This window comes from Chrysemys picta, chromosome 3 (assembly GCF_011386835.1).
Source record: "Chrysemys picta bellii isolate R12L10 chromosome 3, ASM1138683v2, whole genome shotgun sequence".
Taxonomy (NCBI): domain Eukaryota; kingdom Metazoa; phylum Chordata; order Testudines; family Emydidae; genus Chrysemys; species Chrysemys picta.
The window spans coordinates 152,983,570-153,004,461 of record NC_088793.1 but is presented as its reverse complement, the minus strand read 5'-3'; the positions used below and the strand labels follow the sequence as shown (position 1 = coordinate 153,004,461).

Below are 20,892 nucleotides of genomic sequence, written 5' to 3'. Positions count from 1 at the left end.
TGGTTTAACTCACAGCGCTCTACATCTGCAAGTGTAGCCATGCCCTAAATCTTGAATGACCTTTGTCTGGCTAAATCCTATGGCTGGTATTCCACTCCTTGAGGGGCTCTGATCCTTGATTGGAGTTCCTAAGGGCTACTATAATACAAATAATAACAACATTAATAAAGCTGTCTTTACTATGTCTGTAACAAACTGCTTCACATCCTTGTCCTTCTAGTGTGTAAGAATAATTCTTTTAGCAATTAACAGATGTACAGAGATCCAGTTCAACTGTTTCCAGGATATTCCATGTAACATAGACACATCTGCTGAGGTACATGTTCAAGGCCAAATTAAGTTTTTGTATATATATGTTTTTTCAAATATTTTTGACACAACTTGCCAAAATTTCCTTAATGTTAGTACTCATCAACATACATCTACAGGTATTAAAGTTTTCTAGGTATATTAATAGGAAGCTATTAACCTCATGTTAGTATACACAGGAGTACGATATCAGCAGAAATGATGAAACAGCCAATTAGATTATGGCATCCAGCATTCAGTGGCAAGAACCATACTATAATTCATATTGTTACATAATTAAATTAAAAACAGCTCAGGATTGTCTGAAAACAGTCATGTGATTGAATCAGGAATGTTCTATTGTTTACCTTTTCATAGGTCAGCAGTCTTGAATGTGAAGTCTTTCAGCCTCTTCCCTCACAAAATATCAAAGGCTTGGAGGTGTCAGGTGTAGTTGCAAACTTTACCACGTGATATCATATCCCTAATGTGTGTATCTAATATAATTTCATACCTTAATGTCTGTCATTCATTAAACACTTTAGATATTAATGCTTTTGCATGCAGGATATAGTATAACAGCATATCTTGTTCCTTATGGACATAGGTGCTGGAAAGAAGCAAACAAAGTTATGCTATCAGTGGAACATCTACCATTAGTTTGTCTAGAAGGGTTTTCACAAGCTGTTCTTTTTACTCTTGCTTGCTTCAGTAATAAATATTTTTTACATCTGACAGTTCTTTCTACGTGGTTTATGAGCAAAATACTCAAAATAAATCTTGCAAGGTTATCAGTTCTTTCTTTGCTTAGCTTGTATTTTAGTTTTTTTCCCCCCCTCTTCTTTTCCCAGAAAGATCAAGCTTGTTGAAACTGGTTTGTTAATTCTCTGTACACCAGATGTAACGTAGCTTAATCCCTGAGGTTTCTGCAGGAATGTGCTAGCTCTCCATTCTCCTAATTCTTCTAATGAAAGAAATGCAGAATAAATGTATCAAGTTTCATCTTAGTGAAAACAAGAGAGACCTTTTCTAACATTTCATCTTTTTAAATTTTGAGAAAACGGACATGTACAAGTTGACTTCCTCAAGGGCAACAACCATCTCTTTGTTATGTTAGTACAGAGCATAGCACAAGGAGGCTCTGGCCTCTAAGTGCTACCACAATATAAATAATAAAAACAATCACCCGAGGTATTTGTGTGTATTGTGGCCTCGCCTTGAAGGATAGGTAGCAATACATCCCACGCATCTGAGATTCAAGTCTGACCCTAACTATACTTAAAGAGTCATCTGATTCTGTAGAAGGGGTATCGAAAAGTTTTTCAGAAGAAGCAAAGTTGCTAACATGTTGGGGAAAAGGTCTGATTCATGACTCATATGAGTTGTAATCCCAGCTCTGCTAGTGACTTGTGCAGTCTTGGGTGAGTCTCTTAATCTTTCTGGCCCTTGCTTTCCCCATCTGTGAAATAAGTAGAATAATAATGACCTAGCTATCAGAGGTCAAGCAAAGATTAATTAGTTAATATTTGCAGAGCACTGTGAAATGCCTGTGAAAGGCACTATATAAATATAAAAAACAGTTTACATAAGAGAGAGACCTACCATAAACAACCTGTCATGAAAAATTCATGAAAAATGTTATACAGTTATATTATCACATTGATTTCTCCATATTATTGTGTTAGTGAAAGCTAAGTAGCTTCTGAAGGAATAATTAATGTCTGGAATCAAGAGTTTATTCATTATCACTCATAATATATCAGAGTCAATGATGCAGTATAATGAGATTATGGCAATATGTCTGTCATGGATTGGGAATCAAAATAGTGCTTTATAATATAGAGATTTATTGAATAGGGAGAAGTTTTACTAAGCAATAGATAACTGATATTCTATCAGACACATAAAGCAATAATCTGTCCCACATGCTTAACACCCTTTTGAGCTTTGCATGATCTGGCATTTGCTGAGTTAATATGTTGGGAAATTACTGTTGCTGCATTATTTATAGAGGGTGTGGGCATTTCACAATATAGTTAGGTTTGAATTCCAACCTCATTCTAAACCCACTTTATCAGTTGTTTATAACTTTTGGAATGACATTTTTCCATATTTAGTCTTTAAACGAAATATGTGAGTCTTTGGACAGTGTTGCGGGTGCAGAAGGGAGAAAGAGCTTTTAGCTAAAGCAAGTCAGCCTTTTTTGAATTATTCTAGCATGAGAAGTGTTTTTCCTCCATTCTGATTAGAAACTTGGTAATTTGAAACAATTAAAACTACAAATAACTAACCTGACTTGTGGCCTGCTTTTACAATCCTTCACTCACGAGCAGAGTCTCAGTGACTTCAGTGGGATTACTCATCTGTAAGAATTCACACAATCGAGACTTTGTGATGTAGTTCTCAGTACAATTTAAGGTTCAAGTCAAGTTTGAAACGAATTGGTTCAGCAGGTTTCAAACGCTGAATATTTAAAATTGACACGTATCTTGAACTGAGACAATCTTAAGAACTGCTGATCATATCCTCAGCTGGTGTAACTCAGCACAGTTCCATTATTATTTTATTGCAACAGCACCTCAGAAGCCCAGTCATGGACTCAGTAGGCCATTGTGCTAGGCGCTGTACAAACACAGAACAAAAAGATGGTCCCTTCCCCAAAGAGTTTACACTCCTTGTTACTACAGCAATTTACACCAGCTCACGATTGGGCCCTGGAAATTTCTGGATGAGTCAGAGAGACCCCAAAATATGGCATGACTAGGAAGGCGTGGCTAAGCGTGACTGGTTTATGGAGGCATCAAGCCAAATAGCTCCGGATCAATTATATTACAAGCTCCACAATTTGAATAGTTGAAATGTATCTTCCCCTTTCAAAACAAAACAAATCAAGACAATTCCATGCCCCAAACACTATATTTAATATAATGTTATGTTTGGGGTACCAAGCACTTGGGTGTCAAGAAAAACAAATGTAAAACTGAACACTCAGCCTTAGTTTTGCCTCTTTTTGTTTATGACTTAAAATATGGTCTGTCTTTAATTATATATTTGTCAAACAATGCCATAGATAATATAATGCCATACAATTACATAAACGTATGTTTACATAGTTAAGCACTCAAAAGATAGAAAATGAAAAGTGAGGTTGAACATAGCCTTTCGGAACATGATCACATACTGTTCTCGGATTATATTATCTTTTTCTACAAGTTAGCATCTATGTTGCAGCTTGTATATACTTTTTTATAATGGATGCAATAGATTCACAAATGTCACAATGATATTCTTATTATCGATGGATGTTATATTCTTCTCTTTAAAATATGATATATTTCAGCCCTATAGTAGAAAACTAAATTAGATAGATATACATAATGTGCTTTATATTGTTGACATTAAAATAAATATTTTAAAATAAAGCGTGTTTAGCATAAAAATTGTATGTAGCCTTAATTTTGATTTAAATTCTTTTTATGGAATTCTAAATTGCACTATTTAACAAATATAAAGACCATATTTTAAGGCATAAGAACAAGGGAGCAGAGTTTAGGTTGAGCAGCCAACCTTAACTCTGCTTTTTTCCTGAGTTTGAGTTCTTGGCTCTTCAACCTTATTGTTGTGTTTACCCTCATATTTGGAATAAAATAGTAGCTTCATAATCTAAATGTTTGTTTTGAACTTATTTTATTGACAGTTTTGTGGGACTTACCCTTATATAATTTGTCTCTCAGTAAGAGTTTTGTGAGATTTGATCAGAGAAAAGTAGACTCCTTTATATGCTGCTGTATAGAGTTCAATCAAAAGCTATTAAAAAGTCCATCTTGGGCGTCTGGTATTGTTATTGTACAGTGTTCGTTTTTTTTTTAAGACAACCATTAGTTATTTCCTTCAATTGTAGCACAGTATTTTTTTAAATGAGATTTTATTGGTGGGAGGAAATTTATAACCCAGCACAGCAGATTTATATTTAACATCAGTTGACATTTACTGTAAAATTCTAACTATTGGCACAAAATATCAGTCTGGTTTCTGCCATTTCTGTGGGAAAATGGCTCCTAGCTTGTTCCAGTGTGTTCTAGTTTCACCATCCTGCTGGAGATGAGTTACAAACAGCTGGAGTGCTATGTTCATACATATGTAGCAGCAAAGCTATCTGCTTAAGAATCTCTTTTAAGAAATATTTTTTGTATGGACGTAATCAACAAAGCGGATGAAGTGGAAGAATTTCCGTTAAACCAAAAAAACACCAATCACAAAACAATGGAGAAAATCCTTCTCTTTTTACTCAGGCAAAAGTCTGCTTGACTTAGGTGCCAGAAGATGGTCACAACATAAAAACCTAAACAGATGGAATGAGAGCTTTGCTTTAGAAAGAACATCATCAATTTTCTCTTTGCTTTGATTTCTATAGAGCCAACCTCAAGATTTTTTGGACACTTTTTAAAATGTAAAATGACCATTATTCATACAAACTGAAGTGATGTATTCATGTTGTTCACGGTCTTAGGAAATTCCCATCGTTACATCACTGGCCAAACAACAGCAAAAATGAATAAAACTCAGCCCAATTAAACCCAAATCAAACTGACTGTCTTCCGACCCAAATCAAACCCACTCCTTTCCCAAAGGCCTGAAAAAATAGCATGCCTGGAAAGTTAACAAATCTGGCCTTTGTGGTGGAGCAAATTCCAAAGTCACTTAGGCCATGTCTGCACTTACAAACTTACAGTGGCACAGTTGTATTGGTACAGTTGTTGTTATGATTGTATTTATTTTTATTGCAGTGGCACCTACAATGTGCAAAGCACTGTGCACACGAAGGAAAACATAGTCCCTGTTCCAAAGATCTTACAATCTACACAAGCAAAATACAAAGGGCTATGTTGATACAATAAAAATAAATATACTTTAATAAAAAACAATTATTCACTATCCCTAACTTCCCCCTCTACTCAGCTATTATTGGCTGGCTAGTTTCTTACAAGTGTCACAGAAGAGGCATAGTTGCCAAGTTTTGTGAAGTACTATGTGACATTTTATGCTGATTTTTAATTAGCTTATTTGCAGATAATTTGAATTTTAGCTTTAAAAAATTGTATGGATTTAATTTACTTAAATATTCTCCATTTCTGGAGGGCCCTGAGCAGTGTGTTGACATTAATCCACCAAACAGAACCCATGCTAGGTGTAGGAACCTTTTTCTCAATCTAAAACGTATTACATTCTTGTCCCACTGGATAGCTTCTAAGTGTGGCCAAAAAACACTTTGAATTGTGAAAATTTGTTACCACACTTGCCCCCCCCCCCCACTTATAAAATGTGCTTATCTGAAAACATCTACAGAACCAAACCCCATTGAAATCAGTGGGTGATTTGCCTGAGTAAGGGCTGCAGGATTTGATCCTAAGCATATATACAAAATAAACCCCATTAAGAATCTCATTAACTGTATTATAAACTCAGTGGGGCAGCGTATCAGGGCACATAGGCCTATTAAGGCCAGAGGGGGAGGTCTTGGTGGCAGGTTATCCTGCTCAGGAGTTCTGGGGCAGACAGAGAACCAGGGAACAACAGTGACAGACACTGAGAGACAGGGCTGAAGTGTTCCATTGACTTCAGTGGGAGCTGGATTTCACCCAGACCTACTTCCACAGCCTTAGTATTAATCCTAATTTTATTCATAGAAAGTTTTCAAAGTCTGTTATTACTGTATTTTTGGTAATGACTCATAGCCTTGATCAGGGATCAGAGCCCATTATGTTAAGGACTGGGTAGCCCTGAGTTACACAGTCCCTGCCTCAAAAAGTAAATGGTCTTGATTTATGAGACGATGCAACAGATGGATGAAACCAACATATGGGGGAAGGAGTTAACCGTGATGAGCAGGTGTTAACGAACAAGTTACTTCTGGAAAGCAGTAGCCACAGATCACCACCTGCCCAGCCATGATCAGCTGGGTATTACAATGGAAGTGAGTTATGGAGGGATTTGAAGGAGGATAATGTAATATAGCGTGCATGAAGGGATATTAAATTGTAGAAGACACACACCAATATGAATCAAGGCTTGAGAGTGTTTCAGTACATTGCATGGGAGTGGGGGAAATGATTTCAAGATGGTCCTGCAATAAAAACATTGCTTGTTTGATTGTGTGTGTATGTGTGCGCATACATGTGTTTATTTATAGTTCAATTTTATATCAACTCTACACCAAAGAGCTCTCATCCAAACCTGTGTGTTTGTCTGTCTGTATTACATGCGTGATTACACTGAAATGCACATGCCATTGTCATAAGCCACAGACATACACATAACAGGACAAATTCACCGCAGGTTCAGTAATTCGACCCAGTCAGTTATTTGAAAAAATCCCTCAGTAAACACAACTCTGAATATTGGTAGGAAAGATAAAATATTTGGTTCATCTAGCTAAATTAAAAAGAATTAAATGTTATTTTAACGTTCAACCATTTTCTGATAAATTAGTGCTATCTGGTTCTGATTTTGATTTGTTTGGATTATTTTCCAGGCAGAAATTTTAACAGGCATCCCAGTGGGCAGCCCTGAAGATGCTGGGAAGGTGGGGCTCATGCTATTAGAAAGAGGCTGCAAACTAGTAATTGTTACTCTGGGAGCAGAAGGCTGTGTGATGATATCAGTGGATGAGCCTATTCCAAAGCATGTTCCTGCTGGGAAGGTCAGGGCTGTGGACACTACGGTATGTTTTTGTGGTTTAACTGTCTTGCCTTGGAAAAGACTACTTAAGCACTAAAGCATAGCAGTGAGTAATCAATCAAATCCCTGGGCACTAGCACAAAGGCTAATTTATTATGTGAAACTGATACGTTGCTTCCAGCCTGTTATATATCAAATGCCAGTTCACTCAAGTTTTATAGGCTGTGCTGTAGATATGCTAAAGTTATTATATACACTGATGATATCTTCATTTTCCTTTGTCACTGGAGTTGGTACATTTTTCTCTCTCACTCTGTCCATTACGGATGAAGCCCGTAGCATCAGCAGCCCTATAGTTGTCACCTTTGCACAGTCATCTAATTCATCATCTCCAGAGCTGAAATGACTCTGCAGTTAGTGCAATGGGAGAAAGGAGAGACCCAGGAATTCTGCCATTCAAGAAATGCATGAGGGTCTCTTCCTGCACAAGTCTGAACTACTCCCACAAAGTCCCTTAGTTAGTCCAGCATAAGCTGCATCGGGTGCTCAACTTCCATAGAACAAAGTGAAAAGGCACAAATAATATGTTGTGACCAATCATTTTGTGATAGGTAAGGATTAAAAGGTCAGTGACCAGGTATCCTTTATAATTTTTAGGGTATTTCCCCCCCTTCCTACTCAAAATGAAATGTAGAATCCCCTACCTTAACAGAACATTAGGACTGCTAATTGAAACACAAATGAAAAGCAACAGTTAAAGTTCTCATAGCAAAATTATATTGCCACATTGTGTATACTAGGACATTTTGTGCTCAGTTACATCTGATATAAATCCAAACTATATCTGTTGACGTTACTGAGAGCGGAATTTGCCTCACTGTATGTACTAACTATATGTTTAACTGATGGATGTAATAGAATACTATTACATATGTTCTGCCACAATAATCCATTATAGAAACATTTGGAGAGTTGACCATCTGGTGCCTCACATATCTGAACTGTATTTATATAAAAACTAGATCTTATTATTGTGGTTTTATCAGTAGATTTACAAAGTGCTTTACAAAGGAGTTAAATATCATTATCCCCATTTTAGATGGAGAAACTGAGGCATGGAGCGGTGAAGTGACTTAGCCAGGGTCATTCAGCAGGCCAGTGGCAGAGCTGGGAATAAAATCCACTTCACTCGAAGCAGAGGATCATTATGACTAGATTTGCATTGTGATTTATTGATACAATATGGGACTTTATGCTTCAAATTTTAGTTGCATTATATTCAAATTAACTATAAGCAGATTCTATTGTATATGTCAGATTCTTCTCCCTCTTCCCCTGGCTAAGAAGTCACCTGAAGCCAACATTAATGATTGGAATATCCTGAGGTTTTTATGATGACTCAAATCATTATTCTTATTGGAGACAACTTTGTGTTGCAGATAAGCCATAGACCAGGAATTAAGAGACTGATGTTCTATTCCTGACTGTGCCATTGAGTTTCTGTATGATTTTGGGCAAATCATTTAACCTTTCTGTGCCCCAGGTCCTGTTGTAACAATGTCTTTTCACAACACAGCACACAAAAGTGAAGAAGAAATGTGTGAATTCCCTCTTCAAAAGAAGTCCGAAATTACTGCCAGATCAGCTAATGTTTGATATCTAAAGTGATTTGCTGCTGATGGGATAATATAGCAATATTGAAACCACATACTGCGGCTGAGAAGTGCCTTTTATCTTGCTTGGCAGTTCAGAACATCATGAGTTGACAATATTAACTGTGGAACCTCCAATGCAGACAAAGTGTTGGTGGCCCTGTGTTTTAAGTGCCACAATACTGCCAACCCTAAGTGTTCAAAAATGACATAAGCTTTAAATCATGAGATTTTGGGGGGGAAAAACCCCACCTGTTAGTTTCTTTTTATTTGCCTTTTGGTTTCTGAGCCTTTAGTAGAATCATAGAATATCAGAGTTGGAAGGGACCTCAAGAGGTCATCTAGTCCAACCCCCTGCTCAAAGCAGGACCAATTCCCAGCTAAATCATCCCAGCCAGGGCTTTGTCAAGCCGGGCCTTAAAAACCTCAAAGGAAGGAGACTCCACCACCTCCCTAGGTAACGCATTCCAGTGTTTCACCACCCTCCTAGTGAAATAGTTTTTCCTGATATCCAACCTGGACCTCCCCCACTGCAACTTGAGACCATTGCTCCTTGTTCTGTCATCTGCCACCACTGAGAACAGCCGAGCTCCATCCTCTTTGGAACCCCCCTTCAGGTAGTTGAAGGCTGCTATCAAATCCCCCCTCATTCTTCTCTTCTGGAGACTAAACAATCCCAGTTCCCTCAGCCTCTCCTTATAAGTCATGTGCTCCAGACCCCTAATCATTTTTGTTGCCCTCCGCTGGACTCTTTCCAATTTTTCCACAGCCTTCTTGTAGTGTGGGGCCCAAAACTGGACACAGTATTCCAGATGAGGCCTCACCAATGTCGAATAAAGGGGAACGATCACGTTCCTCGATCTGCTGGCAATGCCCCTATTTATACAGCCCAAAATGCCGTTAGCCTTCTTGGCAACAAGAGCACACTGTTGACTCATATCCAGCTTCTCGTCCACTGTGACCCCTAGGTCTTTTTCTGCAGAACTGCTACCTAGCCATTCGGTCCCTAGTCTGTAGCAGTGCATGGGATTCTTCCGTCCTAAGTGCAGGACTCTGCACTTGTCCTTGTTGAACCTCATCAGGTTTTTTTCGGCCCAATCCTCTAATTTGTCTAGGTCCCTCTGTATCCGATCCCTACCCTCTAGTGTATCTACCACACCTCCTAGTTTAGTGTCATCTGCAAACTTGCTGAGAGTGCAGTCCACACCATCCTCCAGATCATTAATAAAGATATTAAACAAAACCGGCCCCAGGACCGACCCTTGGGGCACTCCGCTTGAAGCCGGCTGCCAACTAGACATGGAGCCATTGATCACTACCCGTTGAGCCCGACGATCTAGCCAGCTCTCTATCCACCTTACAGTCCATTCATCCAGCCCATACTTCTTTAACTTGGTGGCAAGAATACTGTGGGAGACCGTATCAAAAGCTTTGCTAAAGTCAAGGAATAACACATCCACTGCTTTCCCCTCATCCACAGAGCCAGTTATCGCATCATAGAAGGCAATTAGGCAATTAGGCAAGTAGGGTGCACTCAAGTCACATATTTGCAGGTTTTACTCTGCAGCCATGAGAGCTAGGAAAAAAAAATGAAATGAAAGCTGACATTCTAATGCAATCTCTTGATTCCAGCAAATGGGGCTTTAAGCAGCACACCAAATATTGTGAGATTCCTGATAAAATCACGAGAATTGGCAACACTGGTACCAAACCAGGTCCTATAAGCCTGCTGTGACCTGTAAGTGTGGGCAGCTGCCTGCAGCTGTATCTATAGTAACACTGCCATCATTACTGCCACCAGTTCAGCACCACGAGTGGTAGCAATGGTGAAAAATTTTGCCAATCTTTGTGTAGACCCAGAAAAATGTGTGTGGAACTTAACAGCGTCCTCCCAGTGGTATGGACAGGTCTCCCCACCCCATTAGCAAATCTCATCAGACACGCTAAGGACCAAGCAGACCATAGAATCTGAACTCTCCTCTCAGTCCTAGAAATAGTCCCTCTAGGTCAGGATTGAAGCCCATCTGCAGAACAATGGGAAAAGCTTGCACCACTGCCATACCAGCAGTGTGGATAAATAGGCATATCAGACTTCAGGCCTGAGAATCCAACATTTTTCACCCACACTTTATAAAGAAAAAAATAACTCTGTGGAATTTCTTTGTCCCTAATTACCTTAGTGAGGGCTTTACTAATGTGTCTGATACATCCCATGTCTGCTAGCAGATCTCTCCATAGACAGTATAATATATTTAATGCACCAATAGTGATTTAGAAGGAAGTTTGGCAAGACAGGGTGTTGTAAGACCCAAATGTCTGTTTCTCCGGCTACCGTGACATACTGTAACAATCTCTATTGGAATGAATTGGCTTTCTTTTCAGTTTACTTGTTCTTGCTAACTTTGTATATAGCTGAATTTCAGGAACGCAGTATTAGGTGACCATCCAAAAGTAATATCCAGTTTTTGTGTTTTGAAAGTAAAATAAAAATATATACAGCCAAGCCATTTAATATTGGCTACTGAGCACACACACTAAGGAATTTTAGTTCAGGTGTCCTCAAGTGAGATTAATTTATGGGATAACATAACACGCTCCAGAGGATCAATTATGTCTATTTAAAACTACATCTATGGATTCTCCTTACCTATTTTTAGAGGAAGCTATTTTTCACCTTACTTGAAATGACATTAAATACACAGCACTATATTGAAACAGCTTTAAAAGATAATGATCTTCCATTTATATAGCATTTTTATTCAGATGCAGGGCCGGCTCCAGGCACCAGCTGAGCAAACTGGTGCCTGGGGAGGCCAATTGAGCAAGGCAGCATTCCGCCCAATCCTAGGGCGGCACGGCTGCTTTTTTTTTTCTTTTTTTCTTTTTTTTTCCGCTCCGGCCGCCCTGTAGAGGGTGGGGCGTGGAGGACGGGAGTGCCCTGTAGCAAGCCCGGCAGGGCAGTCCTCGTCCTTCCCTCCCCGCCGACAGGAGCGGAGCCCTCCCGGCAGGCAGCAGGAGGCGGCACGGCGGGAAGGGCCGCGTGGCAGCGCCCCGCTGTAGCCCTGGCCGCCCCCCTTCTCTCTCTCTCCCGCCCGCTCCCTCACCCTCCCCCCCACTAGCCGGTCCCCCTGCACCCGCGCTCTGGCCGCGCCGCATGTTTTTTTTTTTTTTTTTTTCTTGGGGCGGCCAAAAAGCCAGAGCCAGCCCTGTTCAGATGGGCACCAGAACACTTCATAAGAGTTACTAAAATTGTACAAACCTTTACATAGAAATAGATAACACATCACGTGTATTGTGTGTATATCTACATTATGTCTCATACTACCAACTACTGAAATGCAGCCCATCTGAGGTGGGATGCAACAGTACACAGTAGCACTATGTAACAGTGTAGAACAAGAACTGATAAGTATCAGGCCAAATCTAGAAGTGATGTAATTGGAATGTATCATTATGCTGAGCAACAATATAACTTATTTTCTGAAAGCTAGACTGACCATGGTTATGATGATAGCCGCTGCCAGTCCTAGTGGTAGGAACATAAAAAGTCGTCCAAGCTGGAAGGTTAGTGTGGCACAAGTGGGCCACAACTTCATCTGCACTGGGGAGTGTATGGCATCTGCTAGTGTATAGCAACAGCAACAAAAAAGTCTCCCACTCTCCCCATCACTTTATCTTTTTAAACCTTCCTTATATTATCTCCTCCACAGTAATCCTGCCCTTTTCCTCTCTGATGCCCATCCAGTAAAGTGTAATTTACAGAACCATTTGCATCACCTCATTATATTCCATTGAGACCACCAAGGTATATAGATCAGGAGGATATAATTATGCAAGCTGGAATATGGCCAGAACTGGGACTACCACCCTTCCTCTTTGTGAAAAGCATCATAGTATCTTTTAGGGCTGCATTTTTAGTAACCGCCGTTTGACTTCTAAATTTGCACTTTGCAATTTTCTGTGCACAAAACTCCACATTCAGGCACCTAGAATCAGGTAGTTAGATGTCTGTGTCCCTGACTTACACATCCATATACTGTGTGTGCTTACAAATGAGGTGGGTTTGTGCACACACAATATTTACTGGCAAACTTATAGCCATTTTTCAAAAATGTGCCCATAATAATCACAGGAAGTCAAAGGTGTCTGTTTCATGTCATGCAAAACACAGCATCTCTAGCACCACGGTGCCCTTTGCGTGCAGCTACTAAATTTCTAGTGCCACTTCCTGCACTACCAAGGCTTTCCATAGAGATCTCGCATGTCCCTTCTGAGTACTGACCAACCTCAACCCTGTTTTGAAATAAGAGCTGTGGAGATCACAGGTTGAGGTGACGTGTGCTCATAAACAGGGAATTCACTTACGAGCTAGGATACAATTCCGATTTTTCCCTGCTCGGTTATGCTTACTACTTGCAATAGGTATATAACAGAGGTAGGCAACCTATGGCACGTGTGCCGAAGGCGGCACACGAGCTGATTTTCAGTGGTACTCACACTACCCGGGTCCTGGCCACCGGTCCGGGGGACTCTGCATTTTAATTTAATTTTAAATGAAGCTTCTTAAACATTTTAAAAACCTTATTTACTTTACATACAACAATAGTTTCGTTATATATAATAGACTTATAGAAAGAGACCTTCTAAAAACGTTAAAATGTATTACTGGCACATGAAACCTTAAATTAAAGTGAATAAATGAAGACTCGGCACACCGCTTCTGAAAGGTTGCTGACCCCTGGGTATATAATGTATCCTGTATAGTCACCCTTGCTCTGAGATTCCATCATTATCTAGGAAAGATTATGGATGCTGTTTGTCATCATTCTGAATTTCCTTGCCATAAATGTTAATATTACTTTTTTTATAACAAGATGCAAAGGGAAAGCTCATTGTTGCAATGTGAATTTTTCACCAGACATTTTATGTTCCAGTCATATTAGTTTTTCTTCTGGTTTCTGGTTACAATGAATTAAATCTTGCCCTCATTTGCCCTATTGAAATGAGGTAAAGAGACTGCATTTAAAGAAATAGAAAGCACATTAAGTGTGACTTTGTCCTGAACTTTGAAGTTGTCATGCACTTTATTTTTCTATTTAAAAAAAAAAAAAGACTGATGTAAGTAGATGGTTATGCCCTATTAGATAGGCCACAACACCCATGATTACAGTTGTCTATAGTGTAATTGTTGTCTATTGAAGGCAGTGTGGTCTAGTGATTATGCCAGAGGACTGAATAAGGAGTCCTGGATCTGCCACTGACTTGCTGTATAAACTTGGATGAGTCACATAATATCTCTGAGTTCCATTTTCACCAACTGTAAAATGGAGATATTAATTTATGTGTATTAAATACAGGAAGTCTATGGCAAAGGCGAGAACAGAACCTAGGAATCCTTACTGCTAGAGTTGTCCCTTGACTTCAAGACCATTCTTCTACTCCTGTTGCCTTATGGAGACTCTGAGCTTTTTCTCTTAGAAGTTGAGAAGTCTTGTATATAGCAACTTTGTTTACACTAAAATTCTCTGATTTAGACTTATCTCCTGGTCTGGAGAATGCCCAAACCAGAAAAGTGAAGTGGACACTGAAATAAAGCTGTAGCATATAAATAAACCAGAGAGCAGACTTTTAATAACAGCAATTCTTTGTCTTCTGACTTTATGGCCTAACGGCTGTGGCTCAAGGAGATATAAATACAACAGTCCATGCAATGACTAATTACTCAAAATTCTGTGCATCAGCAGAAGTGGAACTTGTGGTTGACTCTAATATTATCAGATGTCTTTGCTATTTAATAATCTCCCATAGCTGTACATTATTTAACATGCAGTTTGCACAAAGAACAGTGACTTTGTTTCAACTACCTCTCAACAAAATACAAATGCAGCTGCTAGTAAATGAAATATGTGGCAGACAATATGTTTGATGGAAACTTCTGTAACTTGTTAAGAGGAGAAAAATGTTGTTGTGTGGTTAACCTTTTCCCACCCATAGCTGTAGCATGAGATGGGAAAGGGCACAAAAGAGAGGGCCTGTTTAAAAAGTCCGGTAACTATCAGGCAAACAGCTTGGCCATCAGTAGGGCTTATTCACACATAAACACAAGAAAATTATGTACAGAGCTCCCATTAATGTCCCACAAGCTAATGGTGTATAATAGCTTCTTTTATTTAACATGCATCCAAAATAAGTTAGTGAATAAATGTATTTACGGTCATAGCCCACTTTCTACTTAGTCTTCTGCTTTTCCTCTCTTACTAATATGGAACCCATTGACTTTTGGAACAGAGAAACCATAAGGAATAAATGAATCTGCAAGACACACCAATCACAATCTGAATTGTAAATCTATTTAAAGATGCACCCGTTATTTTCTGAAGTTCAGTTTAACTGTGAAAGGGCACATGACTGAAATCATTGCATGTGACTTGACTCACAGTTAAGTGTAAATGGAAATCTATTTGCTCATCATAGCTTCTGCTCCTGATTCAGACCCTTTAAATACACATCAGCATATGTAATGATTATTAAGAGCTTGAGCGACTGAATTCAACACAAGTTAGAAATACACTGCATCCCTCTGGATCAGGAGCCAGCGGAGCAGGAGAGGGAGGAATGATAATATCCTGTACTTTTCTGAGTACTAGGAATTTCCAAGTACTTTGCGAAGTACTTAAGTCTCTCAGATTGGAAAGATTTATTATCCCCTTTTTACAGAGAGGAAAAATGAGGCACAAAATGTAATGTGGCCAGTCTTTCGAAGGTGCTGATCATCTTTGAAAATCGGGCCAAATAGGCCTTGGCCAAAGTCACAAAGAGAGACAGTGCAGCACAGCAGAAATAAAGCCAAGAATACTGGATCTCAGTCCCTGGTACCAATCGCTAGACATACTGTCATATCAGGAGAGATTTTTATCTGACTGATAACTGGATTTTAATCAATGCACATGAACAAAGTAAACAAAATGACCAAACAGAAGCAGGCTTGTACAATACAACTTGCAGCTTTGTTTTCCAGTTGAAGACCACCCAGGCCTTGCTCTAGTCTTCTTCTCAACCACCCAGCAATCTAATTAAATCCCTCTCCATTCCTTACTTGAAGAAGTGGAAGAGAGCCTACAGCCCTGTATAGTCTCCGTCCAGATGGAAATGCATAATTTAACAGATACAGATGAGAGAGAGTGGGCTCTGAGCAGTGCCTGCATTTGCAATAAATGGCTCTAAATTCACAGGGGTGCTTAATAAAGATGTAGAACGGAAAACAGTGTTAAAACCAATATTGAGACTTCTCTCCCCTCTAATGCCCCGTAGCTAAAACATCACTTTCTGTTTCAGACATGTTAATGTGCAGGGAATTAACTGGCTCTCTTGCCCAGAAGTTCCAAGTATTGGAGTATGTTCTCCTTCCTGTTTCTTTTCTGATCATCTCATGGCTTTATTTTAGGTATTTTCTTGGCCTCCATCACTGTAATAACTGAGCACTTCATAATTTGTAAAACATCTGTTCTCAAAAACTATTATCCCCATTTTACAGATGGGGAACTAAGGCACAGAGAGATTGTGACTTGCCCCAGGTTGCCCAGAAAGTCTGTGACAGAGAAGGAATTTGAACCTAGGACTTTCAAGTCCCAGGCTAGAGCCCCAAGTATTGGACCATGCTTCTGCTCAAAGGCAAATAGGGTTGAATGACGAATGGTGCAAAAATGTCACCATCACATTGTTCAGGCTATCGTAAGATGTACCTCATATAGTCTTGTCTATGTTAGAGAATGGCACCATTGCAACTTACAATGGTTCAAATGAACTATTGTGATGGGCCAACAGAACAGTGCGTCCACACCAGCCTTCCTATTCCAGGTGCCCAACTGTGCTGTGTCTATACACAGCATTCTCTCCAACCATTGCAGTACCAGTGTACTGTGGGCACCTATCCCACAGATCCCCAAAGCAGGGCATTGCGGGAATAGTACTCCACAGGTGGAGAAGTGGTGCACCAAATTATATTTAAAATGTGAACTGTATATATTTTTCATTGTATGATCCAATGCATTTTTATAAATAAAAAAATACAGTGTGTATATGAGAGATGACCCCTCCATGGTTGTGAGGGCCAGACCAGTTTGGGAAGATGGATCCATTTGCATTGTGCCTTCCAAAACAAAAGAACTTATGTGCATTAAATTACAGCAATTGGAGTAGTTCAAAACAAGAAAGCAGTTGATAGTATAGGAATTGCTATGCAGTGCACAGAGATTGCTCACAGAAGGGGCTGCAGGTGCTTTATAGGGACTGTGCTGGGAACACAAGCTACAGCAGTGCAGCTGCAGCACTATTACTCTCACTCCCGGATTTCCCTAGTCTAGTTACAATTAGGGTGACCAGACATCCTGATTTTATCGGTACTGTCCCGATCTTTGCTTATTTGTCCCATGTCCCGACCTACCTTCAGTGGGGACACGAATTGTCCTGATATTTTGCCTCCGCTCACAGGCGGAGCGGAGCCCGGAGGGGGCTTGCGACCCCCCGCCCCGCCCTGACTCTGCCCCCTCCTTCCCCCATTGGATCCCTCCCCAAATCCCTGCCCTGGCCCCGCGCCCCCAGCCCCGCCCCCTCACTGCCCCATTCGGTCCCTCCCCAAATCCCCACCCTGGCCCCGCGTCTTCCCCAAGCACGCCGCATTCCTCCTCCTCCCCCCTCCCTCCAAGGCTTGCACTGATCAGCTGTATGGTGGCGCAAGTGCTGGAGGGAGGGGGAAGGTGGAGACGGAGCAGAGGCAAGCTGGTGCGGAGGGGGGGTGCGGGGCGTGGAGCTCTGGCGGCCGTTTTTTTTTTCCTTTTGCTCCGCGGCTTTTTAATTTTTTTTTCCTGCCCCCCGCATCCTGATATTTCACCTGTGTGATCTGGTCACCCTAGTTACAATGGTAGTGAGCCTTGTTTCGAGCAAATGGAATTGTAGCAGTGTTGGCAGCACCTGTGCACCTATCCAAGTGTTTTTGTGTGTGAACATGAGGTGTGTCTCCACAGCGGCAGGGAGGTGTAACATCAAAATCCTCAAGTCTAGACAAGGCTTATAGTATCAGGGGCTGAGTTGAGATTCTGTGCTGGGCCTCCAGAAGGTGCACTGCAGAAGGTACAGCCCAGGGGAAGGTGAGGGCAAAGGTGTCTTTGTGCCCTCCCAATTCTAGGCTGCTCGAAAGGCTGAAATAGGCCAGTGTAATTTATATAGCCCCGGGATCTGCTCTAAATTATGGCCTCCCCAAGGCTGCATATGACTTGCAGTACAAGCCAAAATGGCCGCAGTGGCATGGATACATCCTTGACATACTCCTTTCCCCAGTACACCCTCAATGCTAATGGCAGTCCAACAGTGCCTGCCCTAAGAGGATTCTCCCTTGGGGAGAATCCACCCTCGGTAGCTCTCTCACACTGTACAGCACCCCCAGGATAGGCACACAGCACAGCATCAATAGTAATATGGAGCAGTGCACTCTGGGGTGTGCTACTGCACAGAGTTGCGAGGAAGGAAGACTGGCCAAACCAGTGTGCAGCCACATCAGCCGGTGTAAGCTCCTGCTGCTAAGAATAGCCACTAGAAGGTGGAACTCTTTGTGAACCACGAACTTCACCTTCCCAATGCCTTCTCCTGACCTGAGCAGCAGGAAAGGCTGAAGTTAAAAATGTGAGCCACTGTGTCATGCTGCAAAGTATCCTTGGCCAAGCTAATGCACTATGAGTTTTGGATTTTATATTTTAGTTATCCTATAAATGTCAAGAGACTCCTTTCCTCCTCCTTTAAAGTGAATTGAGTTTGGTTAAAAGTGCTGGCTTGACTTCCTGGGAGACCGGAGACTTCTCTGCACAGAACCAGGTACAGCACACTCCGGAGCAAGGAGTATCCCCCTGCTTCTGAATACCTCAGCCTTGCACGAGCAAGGAGAGGGTAGGTCAGGATCCAGGGTCTCTCACCTCTTTGCTGTGATTGCCAGTTGCAATAATGTTGAAACTGAACTGAGATCTAATTTCCCTTCCGCCTCCTACCAAACACATTTTCCACTGGTAGCTAGTTTTGGTCACCACAGAAACCAAGCAAGCTTTGAATTTGATTTATGATATTGCCTCATAAGTGTTTTAAAATAACAAGAACAGAGAAATGAGAATGATGTGGAAATCAGGATTGTTGCTTTTGCAAACTCTCAGTTAAAAAACAAGGAAAAGGCCAAGAGTTAGTTTTTTTTTTTTCTTGTCAAGAGTGAAAGAGTTAAGCCATCAGCCTGGACAGAAGGTATTTTACAGCCTCGTTTGGGTTTTGGCAAATGAAAGGACGCTAAAAACATAATAAGTTTGAGTGAATAATGGCAGTAACCTGTGAGAATGGATATTTAGATTTAGGGCCAGTTTGTGGCTGCACATCATGATTTGGTCACATTCCTCAGGGATTTGTTGAGAATTAAAAAAAAAAAATCAGCAGTCCTAGCACAACTGGGACGTGGAAAAGCAGATTCCAGCTTGTAGCCACGATACATGCCAGCTGTCCAAATGTTTAGGGGGCAGATTATTTATTCTTTAAAAATAAAGAGTTGGGCAGAAATACAAGGAAAAGATGGAAAAAGTCTATGAAGCCTGTGACTTTCTTACACAGTTAGTTAGAAAGACACCCTGCCCTTGGATGGAGTAGCCCATTTTGTAGGCAGTTGTATCCTGCAAGCAGCATCTCTCCGATCAGGGGAAGTACCTTTGTACTTGTTGCCCTCAACCACTATCGCAGTCATTCAAGCCCAGCAGACACATTGTTAGGTTTGCTTAAATACACTTTTAATTTACCAGATCTCCATGTGCAGTAACAATGCTGTGGGGTAAAGTAACCTGAGCACAAATATAGCAACTTTCCGAAGACTGACAGATCAAGGCACTATGGTGAGGAAGCCCTGCCAAAGCGTGCATTCTACAGCAGGGACTCTTAACCTTTTTCATACTGTGGCTTCACACTTAGCTGATCCTCTCCAGATCTGCCCCGGAACCTCTTGTGCCCATTCCCACTGAGCTTCCAAGAAGCTACTATGGGATCAAGTGACTTGTATATGGTGTACTCCTGGCATCTGCAGAAGATCTGGTTGGAAGTGACTGACCAGATCTCCTTCAACGGAAGACCATAAATGGGGGAATGGAAACCTCTGAAGCTTTATGAGTTCTGGTGACAGCCCACAGCTTGAGAACTGGAAAACTGATTGATACAGAAGAATAATATTATATAGTATAAGAGCAGTTATGTTCTATGGATCAGTTGTTGCTGAATTAAGCAGAGAGAAGATTCAACAAGAATGTTCATTAGGATGATTAAACCAGCTCGGCAGGAAAAAAAAAATGAAAAGAGAGCCGACGAGACAACACCCCCACAAAGAACTCAAAGGCAAAAACTACCAAAGCTTTTCCAGAATATATCATCCAGAGATAGCAGGGAGCCGTGGCCATCTAACAAAGGCACTAGATACTGTGGTTTTAGAAGAGGCATTCATGCATATGGAGTTTTACTGCAAAAAATGCTCTTTTGATCAATTCCAGGCCACACGGCAGTTATGTGTATATAACTGTATATCACCACACGGGTGAGCTCTTGGCAGACTGTAGTGTCACCATGAGGCATTTTGCATTTTCAGTTTGAGAGAGAAAAAACAAATGTGGCTACTGAAATTTTACAAGCATGCAATCTTCCTACCTCAATTATTCCCCCCCTCCCCCAACCTATTTTTATTCTAAAAGATAGGCAAGAAAGAAACCAAAAAGCACTTAGACAGCTTGTTAAACAAGAACTTCATTGCAAATGCAGGCCTAGGCTCCATTCTTTGCACACTGTGTTGCATTTCTGTCTGTTGTTCTGATGTTATAACATTAGTATTAACATCACTATACAGAAGGACCCTGTTCCATGGAAATGACCCAGACTTTCATCCATTTAAAATGTGATTCTTTTCTTTAAATAAGATAGCCAAGATCACTTCCTGTCCCAAATCATTATGCTCTGTTGCTTTGTTCTGTTAAATAGTCTGATGTAGAAGTGAACTATTTTTTTATAATTATCCCCACACCCCAAAACTCCTACATTAACTTAAAGATCCTGAACAGCATTTCACGTACCCTCAAACAAGGAAACTCCAGGAAACAAACAGCCTAAGTCAATATTTTCTGATTTTTAAACAATGACCAACCTCATCACTTAATCACACCTTCTCTTAGGCTCCCTCCCTAAACTCAAACTTGCAACCAAACCTACAACTTGA

The 20,892-nt window shown here is 40.7% G+C and overlaps 1 protein-coding gene across 3 annotated transcripts in view; it reads left to right on the top strand.

Annotated features, from left to right (window-relative positions):
* The window catches only part of RBKS (ribokinase), a 107,045-nt gene that overhangs the window by 72,413 nt on the left and 13,740 nt on the right, over nt 1-20,892 (top strand). For all 3 annotated transcript variants that reach the window (XM_042848522.2, XM_005289514.5, XM_005289515.5), the window contains one exon: nt 6,821-7,009. In XM_042848522.2, the coding sequence (XP_042704456.1) occupies nt 6,821-7,009 (189 nt within the window). The remainder of the gene's footprint in view (nt 1-6,820; nt 7,010-20,892) is intronic.